Source organism: Typopeltis vanoorti, chromosome 14, assembly GCF_054136105.1.
Source record: "Typopeltis vanoorti isolate ZY-2024b chromosome 14, IOZ_Tvanoo_1.0, whole genome shotgun sequence".
Lineage (NCBI taxonomy): Eukaryota > Metazoa > Arthropoda > Arachnida > Uropygi > Thelyphonidae > Typopeltis > Typopeltis vanoorti.
Window position 1 is genome coordinate 111,495,332 of NC_143562.1, and position 19,661 is coordinate 111,514,992.

Consider the following 19,661-nt stretch of genomic DNA (forward strand, 5'->3'; position numbering starts at 1 on the left):
AATCCTTTATCCAAGTGTGAGCAAACAAAGTTTGCGCCTGAAAGTATCTTCAGGACTGGGTTAAGGTGATACAACACCAGGGCAACTCGTTGCAAAGGTGGAGCAAGTTACAAACAAAGTTTGCGCCTGAAACTTTCAGGCGCAAACTTTGTTTGCTCACACTTGGATAAAGGATTAAACTAAATTTATTATACTCTAACCAAGTGGAAAATAAACTTTCAACATCTTTCTCTAAATCCAGAGTAATTTATTAAAAAAGGGTGGCACACCAATTGGCAATTCCTATAGGTGGAGATGACCTGCTAATGCTTCTGCCTGATATCTCGACTTGGGCCTGGCTCCCACTGAAGAGACCTCAATAAAGGTCGAAACCGGTCTGGGTAGTGGCCCTTCCCTTAATGCATAACATTTGACATATCCACAAGGAGATGTGTTTTGCATTATAGGGGATACTAAGATAGGAGTGTTGGTAACTTGCTCCACCTTTGCAACGAGTTGCCCTGGTGTTGTATCACCTTAACCCAGTCCTGAAGATACTTTCAGGCGCAAACTTTGTTTGCTCACACTTGGATAAAGGATTAAACTAAATTTATTATACTCTAACCAAGTGGAAAATAAACTTTCAACATCTTTCTCTAAATCCAGAGTAATTTATTAAAAAAGGGTGGCACACCAATTGGCAATTCCTATAGGTGGAGATGACCTGCTAATGCTTCTGCCTGATATCTCGACTTGGGCCTGGCTCCCACTGAAGAGACCTCAATAAAGGTCGAAACCGGTCTGGGTAGTGGCCCTTCCCTTAATGCATAACATTTGACATATCCACAAGGAGATGTGTTTTGCATTATAGGAGATACTAAGATAGGAGTGTTGGTAACTTGCTCCACCTTTGCAACGAGTTGCCCTGGTGTTGTATCACCTTAACCCAGTCCTGAAGATACTTTCAGGCGCAAACTTTGTTTGCTCACACTTGGATAAAGGATTAAACTAAATTTATTATACTCTAACCAAGTGGAAAATAAACTTTCAACCCTTCCCAGCTTCACATCATCCGCAAATAACTGAATATCCCCTTGGAATAACTGAAAATGTCATTGTTATAAAGGTTAAACAATACATGTCCAAGTACTAAGCCCTATGGGACCCCCACCTGTTACCTTCTGCTTCCTTGATATTAGCTCCCCCCCCCCATACACAACTCTCTGATGCCTATCAGATAGCCAATCCTGAATCCAGTTGATTAACCTGACATCTGAACCCATGTGCTGCAACTTAAATATCAGCTTATCATGTGGTACCCTGTCAAAAAGCCATTGTAAAATCCAAAAAAATTGCTGAATATGCCTTTCCCTCATCAACTGCTCGTCACTTTGGTATAAAATGCTATATTATTACTAAAGCAAGAGTGTCCCCCTTAACAAATCCATGTTGACTCTCACATTGCTCTCATCTGTCCAATGAGTATATGGTCCCTCACCAATTTCTCCAAGATTTTAACAACTGATGAAACACAAGCTGGTCTATAATTTATCACTTCCAGTCTGCTACCACCCTTATGTAATGGCACTATCTTACCCTCCTTCCACTCCTCAGATACCTTTCCCTTAGCCAGACTTTCATTGAAAAGCCAAGTCAATAGAGCTGTCAGTTTTTTAGCACATTCTCTCAAAGCCTGTGGCAAAATTCCATCAAATTCTGCTTTATTGACATCCAGAGTACTCAGTATTTGAAACACACGCTCCTCTTGCACTTCTAAAACCCTGAACCTGCCCTAGGGTGACCAGATTAAAAATTTGGTTTTGGGGTATCATACATAGATTTTGGGGTATTCATGGTAAGGATTTGGGGTATTCATGGTAAGGATTTGGGGTATTCATGGTAAGGATTTGGGGTATTCATGGTAAGGATTTGGGGTATTCATGATTAGGTTTTGGGGTATTCGTTATTGGCCTTGGAGATAATCGCACTATCAAACATAAAGAACGAACAATTATAATAAAATTATTTTATTTCTATATTTGTAGATTTTCAAAATATACAAATGCATGAAACACAGAGTTGGTCAAATTTTGGTACAGTTGGTCAAATTCATAGCAAGTCTTTAAACAAAATTTAAATATTTTATTTTGGCAGTTATGAACACTAATGTAAACTTTTAGAAATATTCTCATGATATGCTTTGCATAATCATTTACAATATAAATTCAGTAAACCTGATTTATTTTATCAATAGAGAAGTATTTACCTAACGATATTTTTTATTTGAGCGAATTTCTTTTAGCAATTTTTAATTTTTTAATACAACTGCATAAAATTCTTTGCATAACATATTGTAATTGGTTTTCACCAGTAATTCTCCCTCAACAATTTTTAGGTCTAATCTATTCCTATCCTTTTTCCAAGAGTTGAACATTAAGCTAAATACTCGCTCACTCGTTGCATTTGAGTGAGGCAAAGCAAAAACAAAATATTTTTTTCAATATTAGGTAGATCGTATGCATTTAAAAATTTTATCCAAATATCGGTGATATTTTTGAGTTCTTTTGTGTCAGTATTTTTATGGAACGATTTTAACAGGATGATCTCTTCATATTGCAAATCAATATTAATACTGGAAATTTTAAATAAATCTATCACTTTTAAGAAAAGATCAAAATGTGCCACTTCATGTAATTTGAATATATTAAGATACTCATACTCATTATTTTCAAAACTAAATCTTTTTTCAATATACTGAATTAAAGTATTCAGCAAATCATCTGCCCTTTTCTTAAACAAATTTATCTCCACTGGTTTGCGACAAGATTTCAATTTTTCTATAGCAAGGAATCCATAAAAATGATCATTTAATTTAGAAAGTAGAGAGTTTCTTAGATTGGCCATTAGGTTAAATAGCTCTATTATAATTGGACCATCCTGCTCTAGATTACAAATTACTTTTTGGACACAGGTTGCTGCATTTGAAAAGAAAGAAAGGTAGACTTCAGCTAATTCGTTCGAAAAAAAATCTTGTAAAATAGGTGGACATCTTTTCAAAGATAGAAAATAGTTTTTCACTGGCTCAAAATTTTTGTTTAACCTATCTACTGCTGGAAGGAGTGACAGCCATCTTGTAGGAACATGACACATTAGATCTGAATATTCTAGGTCACAAAATTCATAATGTTCTTTTAAATTTTCTAACCTTTTACTGACCAGGGCTTCTGACTTAATGTCCACTCCTCACCTTCTCGTGGTGCACCCTGTTGGGTATCTACTTGGATACTGAACAAACGAGGATGGGCTAGCAATTTGGGATTTAGCAGACCAAATTGTATTCTTATTGGTTAAACCAAAATAAAAAATGATGGTACAACATGACAAAATTTCATGCCGGCTGGGGCGTCACCTGGTTAAACGAGGCCCCCGTTGTTTTCGCCAGGGAACCAGGACGAACAGTGAAAAGTCAGCTACTGGATCAAATCTGCAAACAAACCCCAACTCAACATCACCAGAGTTAAAGATTGGTACTATCAACATAAGAAGCCTGAATGGCAAAGAAATGCAACTAGCTGAGGAATTGGATAAGTACCAGATTGACATAATAGGGGTGACTGAAACAAAAAAGGCAAAAACTGGTGAGATCTTTCTGAGCAATAAATACAAAATGTTATATTCAGGCAATGACAATCAAGGAAAAGAAGGAGTAATCTTCTTGAATGGCAGTCAGTCTCAAGTAGAGTAATGTGGGCAAATATGAGAATGGGGAACTGGACAGTGAGACTTATTTGTGATCTTACAGAAGGTTCTACTAAGGTAAAAGTGGAGGAATTTTTGAGGCTTTAGAAAAAGCAACTGACACAATGAAAAAGGAAAAATTGGTCCTTGTTGGGGATCTAAATAGCAGAGTAGGAAATGATTATCAGACATACGAAAATATTTTTGTATGTCTGATAATCATTTCCTAATTTGGAGAAAAGAGCAAAGCTAATAATAATGGCAAATATCTGTTGGATTTCTGCTCAGGACATGAACTGGTTATTACTAACACCATGTTCGAACATAAAAATGTGCACAAATTCACATGAAGAGAAGAGGCAAGGAATAGGAAAAGTCTCATTGATTATGTTATTGTTGATAGCGATGTTTTCTCCCTGGTGCAGGACACCAGAGTGTACAGAGGATTTGAAATTGGAAGTGATCACAATTTAGTCTTGAGCAGGATAAAATTGAATTTCATATTGAAAAGAATAACATGTAAGAAAGTTTTAAAGCGAATAAAAGTTGAGCAGCTCTCAGATGTGAAGTGTAGACTAAAATACACAAAGATTATTGAAAAAAAAATGAAAGAGTTTGAGAACAGCAATCAAACCTTGGAGATTCAGTGGCAATCTCTGAAGAAAACATTGATCGATTCTGCCAGAGAGGCATGTGGTGAGGTTGTCTGCAAGGATAAAAAAATCAGAACTCCCTGGTGGACACAGGAAGTTAAAGAGGCAGTGAAGGAAAAGAAAAAAGCCTATCAAAAGTTCCTGGCAAATAAGTCAGCTTGTGCTCTTAGAGAATACAGAGACAAATGTAAGAAAGTTAAACTGTGTGTAAAACTAGCTAAACAAAAGTCATAGAAGGACTTTGGCCAGAGCATAGAAAATAAATATCAAGAAGGTGGCAAAATATAATGGAAGTTGTTGAAGAAGCTTAGAAATGGAGGAAAGAGTGCTGTAAAAGGAGATAGAGGTGATAAAGGTGACATGAAAATGGGAGAAAAAGATATCCTTGAAGTATGGAGTAATTACTTTGAATAACTGCTAAATGAAACAAGCAGTGATGACAGCACAGTGGTAAAAAACACTGATCAGGCATGCAGTCAGGAATACATATCCATACTTGAAAAAGAAAAAGCCACGAAAGGCTTGAAATGTGGAAAGGCAGCAGGAGTAGATGATATTCGACCAGAAATGCTGAAGCATTGTGGTATAAGAGTCTTACAGTGGCTGCACTGCATAGTTCAGAAAGCTTGTACAGAGGGACGAATTCCCGATGATTGGAGTAGAGTTCTCATAGTACATATATATAAAAAGGGAAATAAAACTGAATGTGAGAATTACAGAGGTATTTCCCTACTGAGTGTTCCTGGCAAGATCTATGCAAGTATACTTGAGAAACAGTTGAGAAGAATTGTGGAATCTATAACTTTTAAGAAAAGAACAAAAAGTGCCACATCATGTAATTTGAATATATTAAGATACTCATGCTTATTATTTTCAAAACTAAATCTTTTTTCAATATACCGAATTAAAGTATTCAGCAAATCGTCTGCCCTTTTCTTAAACAAATTTATCTCCACTGGTTTGCGACAAGATTTCAATTTTTGTATAGCAACGAATCCATAAAAATGATCATTTAATTTAGAAAGTAGAGAGTTTCTTAGATTGGCCATTAGGTTAAATAGCTCTATTATAATTGGACCATCCTGCTCTAGATTACAAATTACGTTTTGGACACCGGTTGCTGCATTTGAAAAGAAAGAAAGATAGGCTTCAGCTAATTCGTTCGAAAAAAAATCTTGTAAAATAGGTGGACATCTTTTCAAAGATAGAAAATAGTTTTTCACTGGCTCAAAATTTTTATTTAGCCTATCTACTGCTGGAAGGAGTGACAGCCATCTTGTAGGAACATGACACATTAGATCTGAATATTCTAGGTCGCAAAATTCATAATGTTCTTTTAAATTTTCTAACCTTTTACTATGTAAACTAAATTCATTATATGTTTTTAAAATTACACATTCTATATCAACTTCTAAACAGCTTGTAGCTTTTCTTGTTGCATTGTGTAAGACATGGCAAAGACACCCCATATCTATTAAATCCTTATTAAATTTCTTTAATTCTGTAAATGCACTCTGATTAATACCAAAATTTATATTAGCGTTATCACTGCACAAACTAACAATGTTCTTGGAATTTAAATTCAGCTCCTTCAATTTTTGAAGTAAGCAAAGAAATATCCTTTGAAGTTTCTGACTGGCTGTTAAAGAAACTCAAAAGTTTTGTTTGAACTCCTCCACTAGATTTAGAAAAATATCTACATATTAAAGGAAACATTTTAATGTTTCCTTTATTTGATGAATCTGTTGCAATTGAAAATGGCCGATTTTATCCTAAATTCTCGAGAAGTGTAGATACACAGTCTTTTGCTAAAACATTTATTATTTTAGATATTTTTGTTTGCACACATGTCAATTGAGAAGTGATTTTTGAATCACTAAATAATGTTTTGAATAATGAACTAATGCAATCCGATGATCGATAGCCATGCGCACTTTTCACTGTGTGATAGGCAAAGGTAGCTTCGCGGCAACAGTCTTTTGTTCTTCAGTCAAAACTAATGACGACTTTGAGGAAATAAAATATGAAAAAGTTGGATTGCTAGCTAATACTTTCCCTTTTTTATGCTTTTTATTTAGCATATGCTTTTTAAGGTCATAAACACCTCCATTTATTATGGAAAATTCACAATTGCACCATAAACATTTCGCTTTACCAACAGTTCTTCCTTTTATTCAGGCGTAAGTTTTCTACCGCTTCTTGTTGAAATAATTCTGATGTTTTATCTTCTTTTTTTTCTCTTGATTTAACCTCTGTATTTTTCTTCTTCCATATTTGATGATGATGAAGAAGACATTCTGTGAAAAGGGTTAAAGTAGTATTTATAGAATTTAATGCCTTACGTTAATACAATGAAATAAAAAAGATCTCAAGTAGTGACTGTGGGAGCCGTACTTCCCCTTGTGTTCGGCCTGTGACAGGTGCCGAGCATTAGAAAATAAGCATAATATAAATATCCTATAACGATCTATATGAGTAGGATACAAAGTTGTTTTTTGAGTCTTTGAGAATGCATTTCAACAAAATATTTACATGTGGCTAATTTTCTTCTTATATAATCACTTAACTTGGTATTATATGATTTGTAGCGTTTACATTTTGCTTACTTGGTGGCATTCGCAGTAAAGGCATTATTTATTTATTTAGTACAGAAAACTGAAAAATGGATATTATGTCGAAACACCGAAAAGGGTATTTTCGTAACCCATTTAAGATTTTACAAAAGGGGCATTTTATAAATTTAATTCAGTAAATGGGGGTATTATACCCCAAAATGGGGTACGTCTGGCTGCCCTGTCCCTCTAGTATAGAAACCTACTTCTCCAGGATGAAATATCCCAATAGAGTGTTCATTGAACAACTCCACTATGTCCTCTGCATCAGTCACTCTATTCCCATATTTATTCCACAGTATCATTCTTCCACAGTCATTTTTCCTCCTACTGGCCACATATCTAAAAAATTCCCTAGGATTTTCTTTGTATCTTTGGGCCAATCTCCTCTCATATTCCAGTTTTGTCTTCCTTACCATACTAGTCACTCTTCTGGCCTGTGTCTTATACTCTTCATGCATCTTCTCTTCACCTGTCTCCTTATATCTCTTCCATAGTCTCTTTTTCGCATGCAATTCCTGTTTAAATTGTCATCCACTTTACAGAAGGAGAGGATAGATCCAAGAAGTAGAAGAAGGAGAGGATAGATCCAGCTAGGGGTCCATGGGAGTGCCGCTTCCCTTACAATCAAGATGATTGCCCCTTATGGCCCTGTTGGTCTGTCCTTATTCAGTATATTCGGACCACTCCACTATATATATACACACACATGCACGCACGCGCATGCACACACATGGTGGGCTCCCCTATCCGCCACCCATGGGACACGCTCTCTAGGGGTTACAGGTCCCCCCGAGAGGTAAGCTTATTTAATTATTCGCTCAGTGTGAATTACAGTGGTAACTTTCATTTCCCTTGTCATTGACAACATTTTGTAAATGTTTATGTATAACACAGACATTTCAAAACTCGACAACTCATACAATGTTTAAATTACATTTTAATATCTAATTGAAATAAAATTATTTTACATCTAAGCAAGACTTCAGTAGCCAAAGACAAAAATGACATAACGTCTTGCTCGTGACATACAGAAACAAATGTTTAACTAACAACTTTTATAGAATACCTTATTACTAACTTAATTTTAATTTATTTTTAATTTGTGGGATATCTCAATTTTAATACAGATATTCTACACTTTCATAACCACATCCATTTGTTGTGCTCAGAGATTTCCTGAAGGTTTTTTCTTCAATTTTATTTGTGAGCTCTTGTTTGATCAACTGGCCATCTGCTCTCCAAACATGACCAAACCACTCACTTTTTTTATAAATGATAGAATGTCAGTTGGACATAGATAACTATTGGACATAATTGGTTGCCATTATGAAACAGATCTTTGAAACAGATATCGTAGTTCCTCGTCATGTCTACATTCATATCATTTCAGTGTTTTCAGTCTATAATTATAAGAGGGTCCAAAAATGTTTTCTAGTACTTTTCTGTAAAATAAATTTTCTGTTATCTTCCTTCATTGTTGACCATGTTTCACAGCCTTAGGTTAATAGTAGACATAGATAACTTGTAGCTTTTTTTTTTTTGGATTTTCTTGATAATATTCTGGACTTTAAGATTAGTAAGATTGCAAAATATCCACAATTGGCTTTCTCAGTTCTCTCCTCTATCTCTTGATGCATATTGTTGTAGCTGTTAAAGTTGACTCCTACATATTTAAAACTATCCACTTGCTCATAGATAAAATTATCAGCAGTCATGTTGGATTGTCCTTGAAATGCACATATATTTAGTCTCTTTCTCATTTATGACCGAAATCATAGGCTTACTTGTCTTAATTAAATTAGACATAGTTTGTATAACATTCCATGGAGAGAGAGTGAGTCTTCAGTAATTATGATGTCACCAGCATAAGTCATTAGAGTGTTGTTCCTTTCATTTCCATTCTTCCTTATTCATTTAGGTTCTCTAATGACCTTTTCAAATGTTAGATTCAACAGAGTCAGAGAGCATATTGGAGAATCTAGATTTTATTTAAAAACATTGATGATTGTTCCTGTAGGAAATGTACCTTGCAGAGGATGTGGCAGCTACAAAGGCATGTCATATTTGTATAATTGTCATATATATATATATATATATATATATATATATATATATATAATGACATGCCATGCCATATATATATAATATATATAATACAGTATATATATATATAATGACTCATTTATGACCGAAATCATAGGCTTACTTGTCTTAATTAAATTAGACATAGTTTGTATAACATTCCATGGAGAGAGAGTGAGTCTTCAGTAATTATGATGTCACCAGCATAAGTCATTAGAGTGTTGTTCCTTTCATTTCCATTCTTCCTTATTCATTTAGGTTCTCTAATGACCTTTTCAAATGTTAGATTCAACAGAGTCAGAGAGCATATTGGAGAATCTAGATTTTATTTAAAAACATTGATGATTGTTCCTGTAGGAAATGTACCTTGCAGAGAATGTGGCAGCTACAAAGGCATGTCATATTTGTATAATTGTCATATATATATATATATATAATGACATGCCATGCCATATATATATAATATATATAATACAGTATATATATATATAATGACATGCCATGCCATATATATATAATATATATAATACAGTATATATATGACATGCCATATATATATATATATATATATACAATATTCATCAAAGCTTGATTTGCTTCCTCAGTCTTAAGAAAAGGCTGGTTATATTCCACTAATTCGGGCCCTACCCAAGGGCCTATGAGTTGTGGAAATACTTTCTGAAAATGAAAGCTGTGCCGAACAAAGTGGCCTTTTGCAGCTGCCCAATTTTTAATCCATCTAACTCGAGTGCTTCTAGATGTTTTTTCAATGTTTTAGGGATATATATATATATATATATGCATTCCAATGTATACTGTTATATGCTTGTTATAGTCCACAAATCTATTTCGTGTTTGAACTACAGAAAATGTAAGAGCATACATATAAATGATTAAAAGCATACATTTAAAGAAATAGACATTAAAAGAATTGGGATTAAAAGACAAAAATGTCACTTGCGTGAAATATTAAGTAAAAACATAAAAATTTTGAGTCAAATTTCACTCATGCAGTGACTAATATACTTTAAAGCTGTTTCATTACACTGTATTAACTTTTCTTGGGTACATATATTATTAATGTCTATTAAGCAGCGTTGCAGAAGATGATCCATGGTTTGTGTTTCACCACATGAGCAACTGTTATTGTCTGTGTAGCCCCATCTGGCTATATTCTGCTTTGATCTGCCCATTCCAGAATGAAGTCTATTCAATGTCTTCCATCTTTTCCAGTCAAGATGTAAGCCAGTAGGAAGAGATTCGTTTAAGTTCAGAGCCTCTGGAGATTGTTCTTGCCACATTGTTGACCTTGTAGCTTTTATGGAATCAACCAATGGTTCCACTGAGTGAATAAAACTTGTCCTTGATCTTAGCTTCTTATGTACTGTCTCTTATTACATTCATCATTTAGTTGTTTCTGCTCATGTACTCTGTGTAGTCCTTCATGATGTGAGGAGGTGCAATACCAGACAGTGAGTATAGATGGATTTTTGTAGGCTTAAGGCAGCCGGTAATGTGCCGACATGTTTCATTAAGAACCTTTTCAATAATTTTGACATGTGATAATCTTTCCCAAACAGGGCTAGCATATGCGGCTGTCAAAAAGCAGAGTACCAGTGCAGAGGTGTGCAGTACTTGTGGATTATTACGTGTTTGAGTTTCTGCTGCTGTCTTCTCTATGTGTCGCTTATAATTTAGGGTCCTATCTAGTGTAACGCCTAGGTAAGTTGGATTTGGATAATTGACCAGTTTCTCACCATTCCATTCTATATTCAACTCTCTCCTTGCCTCCCTATTATTGAGATGGAAAAGACACATTTGGGTTTTACTGGGATTTGGTTTCAGTTGGTTTTCTTTATGGTAAACTGTAAGGGTTTCTAGTTCTTGTATGAGCTGCTTCTCAATGTCATCAAAGGATTTTGCTTGATAAGCTATTGCCCGGTCATCTGCATATAAGAAAGTTCTTGACCGTGGGTTTATAGGTTGGTCATTAGTATATATATTGAAGAGGAGGGGAGATAGCACACTTCCCTGAGGTAGACCATTTTTCTGAATATGCCATATGCTCTTTTTTTTCCTTGAAAATCAGCAAAGAATCTCCTGCTGAACAACAGCGACCTAAATATCTCCACTAACCAATAGCTGTTTGTCATGCTGTAAATTTTGACTATAAGCTTTCTAAGATTTAGTGTGTCATATGCTGCTGTCAAATCTATAAATACAGCTCCTGTTGCTAACCCCCTTTCAAAGCCCCGTCCTTAATAAACTGTGTTAAGTTTAATACTTGTCCAGTGCATGATCTTCCTGGTCTAAATCCTTCCTGTTCTTTTATCAGAACTTTCTCTATTTCTGGACTTAGTCTGTTCAAGATTAACCTCTCATACAGTTTCAGTGTTGTGCATAGGAGAGCGCAGGTTTACCCGGTTTCAGGATAGGTATTACTTTCGTTTGCCTCCATATGCTGGGTATTTTAACAAATTTCCAACAAAAGTTGAAAAATTCTAACAACCACTATGTTGCCTTTTCTATTATTATTTCACACTCAGGGAGTCCATAGATACATTGAGAGAGGGTACCAACTCAATCCACCAACTCCATCTACCGCTGCCACCACTGGTATTTCCACAGACAATCGCAAACATCCATGCAAATGACAGGATTCGAACTTGCAGCCTTTTGGCTGGAGTGCGGATACACTAACCACTCGGTCAGCCAGGCTGGCTTTTTAGTTCCTCTTTAGTAAATAGTGCTTTGAAGAGATTATTTTCTGAATCTCTAAGTTTTTTAATATAATCTTTAGGTATTTTTCCTTCAGTACTTGGTTTACCATTCAGAGATAGCTGAGTTTTAATTTGGTTTGCATTTATATTAACTTTGGTTGCTGCTGTTGTGGGGTCACCAGATAATTTTTTGAGTAAGAGCCAGGCTTTCCTGCTACTGTGTTTGAGAGACTTGTAAACTTTCCTGCGACTAAGCTTTTAATTTTCTCTGCCCATTGTTGACTGTTTTTTTCAGACAGTGCTACTATAAGTTCCTCTCTTGCATCAATTGTTTCTGATAAAAATGGATCTTTATCATATATAGGTCACAATATCTTTCATATATTTCCGTGTTGTGCTCTGTAAAACCTGGAATGTAACATGTTCTATGGGATGTGCCTGGTAGCAGACCTTCTAATAGCTTTGATCGATGTACTTTCTGTAATTTTCTGGTCTGGGTGAAATGTTGGTCAGGTTTATGTCTAATTCTCTTGAGAACTGTTCCCCATTAGCTTTTTTAAAATTAAAGCATCTTCTAAGTGGGATCTTCTTAAGTCGGACTGGTGGGAAAACTTGCAGCATTATTTGATCTGTGTTGTGAACTTGGGATTGGTGTAAGTACCTGTTTAGTGCACAGATTAACTATTACCGTATATTATCGCTTATAATGCGAAAAATTTATGGTAAAAATACTACTTAAAGTTAGGGGTTCGCATTATATGCAGATCCTAAAAAATATAACATCTTATTAGACTTGCACACACAGTATATACTACCTAATGCCTATGCAACCAAATCTACTCGACCCACTCTCATTCGGTTACCGAGCGTGCATCGTATCTGTGCATAAAGCTACTTACATTACTGGCATTATGCATAGATATGATGCACTCCCTCATCGCCGAATGATAGAGCACAGTTAGGTATACCGGTTTAACCACAGTTCATTTTAAATATTATTCATTAAACAAACCTAGCCTGAAAATGAGCCAACAGAAACATAAACATTCATCTTTTGAAGCAGGATTTAAATTGCATGTCATGCAGTTTGCAGAAAAACATAATAACGGTGTTGCTATGAGAGAATTTGGTGTAGCAGAGAGTAATATTAGACTTTGGCGTAAGCAAAAAGACAGTCTTGAAAAAATCCCCAAAACGAAACCTGCGCGTCGTGAAGATGTAGCATCCCTTCCAGAACTCGAAGAAGAGCTAAATGAATGGATTTTGACGCAACGACAAGATGGCATTATAGTAACAAGAAATGCAATTCGTTTTCGAGCTCTACAACTCAAGAATGGCAAATTCAAGGACACACCAGGTATTTCATCTTTTCTTGCTTCGCCTGGATGGTGCAACAGATTTATGGAACGCAAAGCATTAACATTACAACACTGAACAAAAATTTTGCAGACGTCACCAAAGCAGCTTGAAGAAAAAGTGCAGTCCTTCCATAAATTTATCATAAAATTACGGAAGTGTCATGGATATGAACTTTCCCAAATTGGTAACATGGATGAGATGCCCATGTACTTTGATATGCCTGGGAATCGAACAGTAAACTCAGTTGGTGAAAAGGGTGTCTTCATAAAAACAACGGGACATGAAAAAACGCATTTTACCGTTCTAGCATGCATGGCAGATGGAACTAAATTAAAGTCAACAGTGATATTTAAAAGGAAGAAAATTCCGAAGCATATGAAATTTCCACCAGGTGTAATTGTTCGTGCCAATCAGAAAGGTTGGATGGATGAAGAAGGTGTACAGTTGTGGCTGGATCAAGTATGGAACATACGTCCAGGTAGCTTGTTACGTCAACAAAGCATGCTAGTCTGGGATATGTTCCGGGCGCATTTAACAGAGGCAAGCAAAGAGAAAGCACGTGAGCTACGTACAGACCTAGCAGTCATACTGGGTGGTCTAACTTCTGTTTTGCAGCTGCTTGATGTCAGCTTGAATAAGCCATTTAAAGATCACTTACTTGAAAAATGGAGAAAATGGATGTCATCTGGTTTGGTGAAGATGACAAAGGATGGGAATTTTCAGAAGCCTGAGATCGCCCTAGTCACCAGATGGGTTAATGAAGCATGGGATTCGATACCATCTGAAATGATTCAACGCTCATTTAAGAAATGAGCGTTGAAAAGTAATTCAATGGATGGATCCGAAGATCACGTCATATACGAAAGCGAGGATGATGCACAACAAATTGGAGAGCATGAAGATGATGATGACAACTGCTACACTGATGACGCAATCCCTACAGAGGAATTTATAAATGAAATGTTTGACTCAAAAGATGAAGAAGAAGAATTTAAAGGATTTTGACATTTTGTTTTAAAATAAATATTTCTTTTGTTAATTCATCTTGTATTTTGTTTTAAAATAAATATTTTGCAAAAGTGTACCATCTTCTTAGTGATAGTGCAGTGTCAAATGTGCCATTGACTGATGAGAGTATAGAGATAGACGAAATTGAGGTGCTTAATATATTAAAGAACTTTAATGCTAACACTGCCATTGGGTTAGATGGCATATCAGCCCATGTGTTACAAGAATGTGCAAGAGAATTAGCAACATCCTCTAACCAGGATGTTTAATTTAAGCCTCAGTTCTGGTAAAGTGCCAATAGAGTGGAAAGAGGGGAAAATAGTTCCATTGCACAAGGGAGGCTATAAGACTGAGGTTGCAAATTATAGACCAATCAGTATATCTGGAGTGGTGGTTAAGATTTTGGAGAAATTGGTTAAAATTAGAATTCAGGACTGGGTAGACAGCAATATGATACTTTATAAGCGCCAACATGGTTTTGTGAAGGGTAGGTCTTGCCTAAGTAATTTGCTTACTTTCTATATAAAGTAACAGTGGAGTTGGATAAAGGAAATCCTTACTCAGTGATACTGCTTGACTTTGCAAAGGCTTTAGACAGGATTCCACATGGAACTCTGTTACATAAATTAGAGCAAATGGGTATGGATCCGAAGATGGTGATTTGGATTAAAGGATGGCTGGTGGACAGATATCAAAGAGTGGTTTACGGAGGAGCTGAGTCCAGGAAAAGGCAAGTGACTAGTGGTGTACCTCAGGGCTCAGTGCTTGGTTCTCTATTGTTTAATTTGTACATCAGTGATATTGGAAATACCTTGAATGGAAATATCCACTTGTTTGCTGATGATGCAAAATTGGGAAGAGCAATAATCAATTCAAATGATGTAAATATTTTACAGGATGACTTAAATAGGCTGACGGTATGAACTGAGGTAAATGGCTGTCAGTTCAACGTGGCTAAGTGTAAGGTGATGTACTTCGAGAGGATGACATTGCATGCTGTTTACTATATTAACAGAACTGAACTGCAGGAAGTTGATGAAACAAGAGACTTGGAAGTTATTGTGGACAGAGAACTTAAGTGTTTAAAGGGCATATTGCAAAGATTGCGAAAGCATTACATCGAATTACATGGTTGTTGAGGAACACACTAACAGTCGTGTATAAGATCGTGTATAAGATAGGGAAGTTATTGTTCCACTCTATAAGGCATTAATAAGGCTGCATTTGGACTATTGTGCACAGATCTGGTCACCAGAATTTCTTGGTGATGCGGAAGTGATGGAGAGGATTCAGAGGTGGGTTACAAAGATTGTTGCAGGTCTGTGGGATGTTCCCTATGAGGATAGATTGATGATCTGTGGGCTCCAAAAAACTAGCCGATAGACGTAGGAGAGGAGATATGATAGAGTTATTTAAATTGTTAAAGGGATTTTACAGGATTGATACTGATGATATTTTTAAGACCAGTGCAGGATGTGAGAGAATGAGGGGCCATCCCTTGAGATTGTGTAAGAGTGTGGTTAACAAGGGTGTTAAGACTAGATTTTTTACTTGGAGGGTTATGAATGGGTGGAATGCTTTGCCAGAGGTGGTTGTGAATGCTTCAACAGTGAATGAATTTAAGGAGAGGTATGACAGGTATTGTGTAAATAATGGTTAGTGTGTCAATATCAGGTCTCCCGTGATGAGTCTTTTGACTCCATGGAGACACCGTTAAAATAATAATAATAATTTCTTTCGTTAATTCGTATTATATTATAATGTTATGGAACAAGATTAACAGATCGCATTATACGTGGACATGGCATTTTAGGGCTAGTTTTCAAACAAAATTTTCTAGTTCACATTATACATGGATCGCATTATATGCAATAATATACGGTATATTACTAACAAATCCAAGGTCTGGGTTATAACCTCTTTTCCTATCTTCCACTGTTAAATGATGATGGCTGTTTAGGATCGTGTATAAGATTCATTTGATTACTTTCAGCCCACTGTTCAACTAACTCTCCATCCTCATTTGTTTCACTATAACTCCATTGTGTGCTATGACTGTTAAAGTCACCTATAATAATAGCAGATTTCCTTTGTGTCAAGTACTGGGACATTTCAAAAGCAAAGGGCAAAGGTTATACTAGGTGGTTTATATACTGAGAAAACACTGATGTTATCCAGATCTATTCCAAGGATTTCTATGTTATTTTGGTTTGTGATTAGGCATCCTATAACCTGGAGCTCCTGCCAAGTGAAGATAGCACTTCCATACTTTTCATGTGGTATTTCTTTTATGAACTTCATTCCAGCAATTTTGGTCTGAATTGTTGAGGTCCTTTGTGTGTCGCCTATAGACATAAAATATCACATTTTTGTTCTTTACACATTTTTGCAATAAGATCTTTTACAGAGGAGAGGCCCTCTGTATTGTGTGAGATGATTGTCAGGGTTGGTTCCCATAAGGGCCGTTGAGTTTTAGTCATTGTGTCTCTGATAAAGAAGATGCTAGTTGCATTATAAAACTGTACAAATCTATAGAAGACTATATTGCACTATACCATACTGTAGATCGCTGGAAGCAGAATTCGTGGCTTGTAAACAAGCCTGCAGCGGTCATGACGTGAATGCTTCTGCTATGACCCCTATTGAACAGTATACATTATGTACTGCAGATTAATAGTTTTAATATTCTTTTATTTTAGCTTGTCTGAATATCGCATTAAAGGATACCAGTTCATTTCAGTCTTCTTTGGAATCATTTCTCAAGTCACATGATGATGTTCAACTATTAGATGAGAAACTTACTGATTTAAGGTGTAGAGTACAAGAAGACATAACCAATATACAAGGGTATGCACTGTTATAATAAAACTATTTTTTAAATAGTAATTAAAGAGAAATTCTAGTAACATAAAATTTCAAAGTTAATTACTGACCCATTATTTCTCTTTCCTTCTCCCCATATATATATATATATATATATATATATATATATATATATATATATATCAATTTGTAGTATTAACTCGGTACTGGGATATGATCATATTTATATATGCTGACTATAACTGAGACTAGAATAACAATTAAATTTATTCAAAACGCAAAATGTTTCATCGGATTGTCCGACTTCTTCAGGTGTGGGAACATAGAAAGCAAATAAACACTACAAGAAACATCGTATCACAATAAAACGACTATTATAAAATCAGTTAGCTTTGAACCGTAGCTACAGTCCGTGTTGAAGTTCTATTGTTAAGTAGCTGCGTGCATCTGATTTCACGCGTGTGCCAATATCGGATAGCAGAGCTGAAAGAGTCCGGTAGATTATAGCTGAGGTTATTATTTATGTGATGAGGGGTCCATAACAATTTCCTTAGACTCGACTATGCGTCGCTCCACCTCGTCACAGCACATATGAAGGTTTAAGGTTGTTGTCCAGTTTATCTCATGTTGATGGCCTTCATCAGTTGTGTTTACTGAAAACAGTACATGGCTTGACAGGGCACTTGCTCTAGTTCTTTTGTAGGCAATGTCTCTCTGGTCTACACCAGAAGAACACCAGAGAGACATTGCCTACAAAAGAACTAGAGCAAGTGCCCTGTCAAGCCATGTACTGTTTTCAGTAAACACAACTGATGAAGGCCATCAACATGAGATAAACTGGACAACAACCTTAAACCTTCATATGTGCTGTGACGAGGTGGAGCGACGCATAGTCGAGTCTAAGGAAATTGTTATGGACCCCTCATCACATAAATAATAACCTCAGCTATAATCTACCGGATTCTTTCAGCTCTGCTATCCGATATTGGCACACGCGTGAAATCAGACGCACGCAGCTACTTAACAATAGAACTTCAACACGGACTCTAGCTACGGTTCAAAGCTAACTGATTTTATAATAGTCGTTTTATAGTGATACGATGTTTCTTATAGTCTTTACTTGCTTTCTATGTTCCCACGCCTGAAGAAGTCGGACAATCCGATGAAACATGTTGCGTTTTGAATAAATTTAATTGTTATTTTAGTCTCGGTTATAGTCAGTATATATATATATATATATATATATACAGGGTGTTCGGGATAAATTTGACAGTTTCGTAAGGAAAAAGAAAATCTTCTTTGTATCTATTAAATTTAATGAATTGACAAAAAAACATTACAGGCAGAGTTAATTACAATACTATCAACAAGATTTACTCAAAATAACCACCATTAGCATCGATCACAGCTTCAATTCTGCTTCGGAACCTCGAACAAGCTGATGCTACAGTCTCCCTGGGAAGGGCCGCAAAAACTGTTTTAATTTTATCCATTAACTGGGCTTTTGTATTACTGGAAGTGCGATTGGTGTCTTTTTCAACTGCGCCCCATACAAAATAATCCATGGGGTTAAGGTCTGGGGAGTTTGGAGGGCAAACATTTGGACTGGTGAAGTCGTAGAAATTTTCAGACAACCATTTTTGACTTTTCCCAGAGGTGTGGCAAGGGGCCGAATCCTGCTGCCATACATACGGCCTACCATTGGCTACCCTTGTTATCCAGGGCTTGACTACAGTTAGCAACTCCACGAACAAAGCCCGAATTCCAATGCCAGGGTTCTTCAACACCTGTTCCTGCAGATTTGCGAGGAATTCTGCTGTACGAACGCAATCAGATCGTCTGCTAGGGATCTTTCTTCTTGCTACATCCTCGTAGTCACCATTGCAAGTCATGCCTGATTGTTTTTACTGTATTCAGGGAGCATTGGGCAGCAGTCGTAATATCCTTATTTTGATGGCGGGCACGAATCATCATGATACAAGTTATTCTCTTCCATGATTCAGGTGGGTTCCAGCTATCCATCCTTTCTGACATCTTGTATATGAATGAAGAAGGGTCCAAACTTTTAAATGAAGAGAAGTGTGTGTTAATACATGTAACTTACGGAAAAATATAATTAATTATAAATATGTCAAATTTATCCCGAACACCCTGTATGTGTGTGTGTGTGTGTGTGTGTGTGTGTGTGTGTGTGTGTGTGTGTGTGTGTGTGTGTGCGCATGCATGGAGGTTCATTTACTCGGTTGTTAAACATATTTTTTTTAAAATATTGAATGACAGAAATCAAGGAAAAAGGTTTAATAGTATCACATGACTAGTTTCGGCTTTTACAGCCTTCAGGTGTTTTTATAAAAGAAAAGAAAAAACATTAAACATTGAAGATAAAAAACCGTGAACAGCACAGGAAAGTCGTTATACATATTTAACGTGAAAACGTAGTTAACTTATTCAAAGCTGTTCCTTCGTTGGCCACATTGTTGGGTGAGTGCATGCGTATAGCATCTCGTGAGCACCAGTATTTGATCACAGTAGAATGACAGTCTGGGAGGTTATAGCTTAAATTATTATTGAAATGTACAGGGTTGAGGATGATTTCTCTAGATTCTACAATTTTTCTCTCCAATTCGTCATGGCAACGGAAAATGTTGTTAGATCTATCCCAAAGGATTGTATGACTCTAGTTT

General features: G+C 36.1%; 1 protein-coding gene across 8 annotated transcripts in view; it reads left to right on the forward strand.

Annotated features, from left to right (window-relative positions):
• Positions 1–19,661, forward strand: part of LOC150099837 (uncharacterized) — a 196,911-nt gene that overhangs the window by 147,950 nt on the left and 29,300 nt on the right. For 7 of the 8 annotated variants that reach the window (XM_090403651.1, XM_090403650.1, XM_090403655.1 and 4 more), the window contains exon 8: positions 16,854–17,001. The exons of the other annotated variant lie outside the window; for it this stretch is intronic. In XM_090403651.1, the coding sequence (XP_090259777.1) occupies positions 16,854–17,001 (148 nt within the window). The remainder of the gene's footprint in view (positions 1–16,853; positions 17,002–19,661) is intronic. 8 annotated transcript variants of the gene reach the window in all.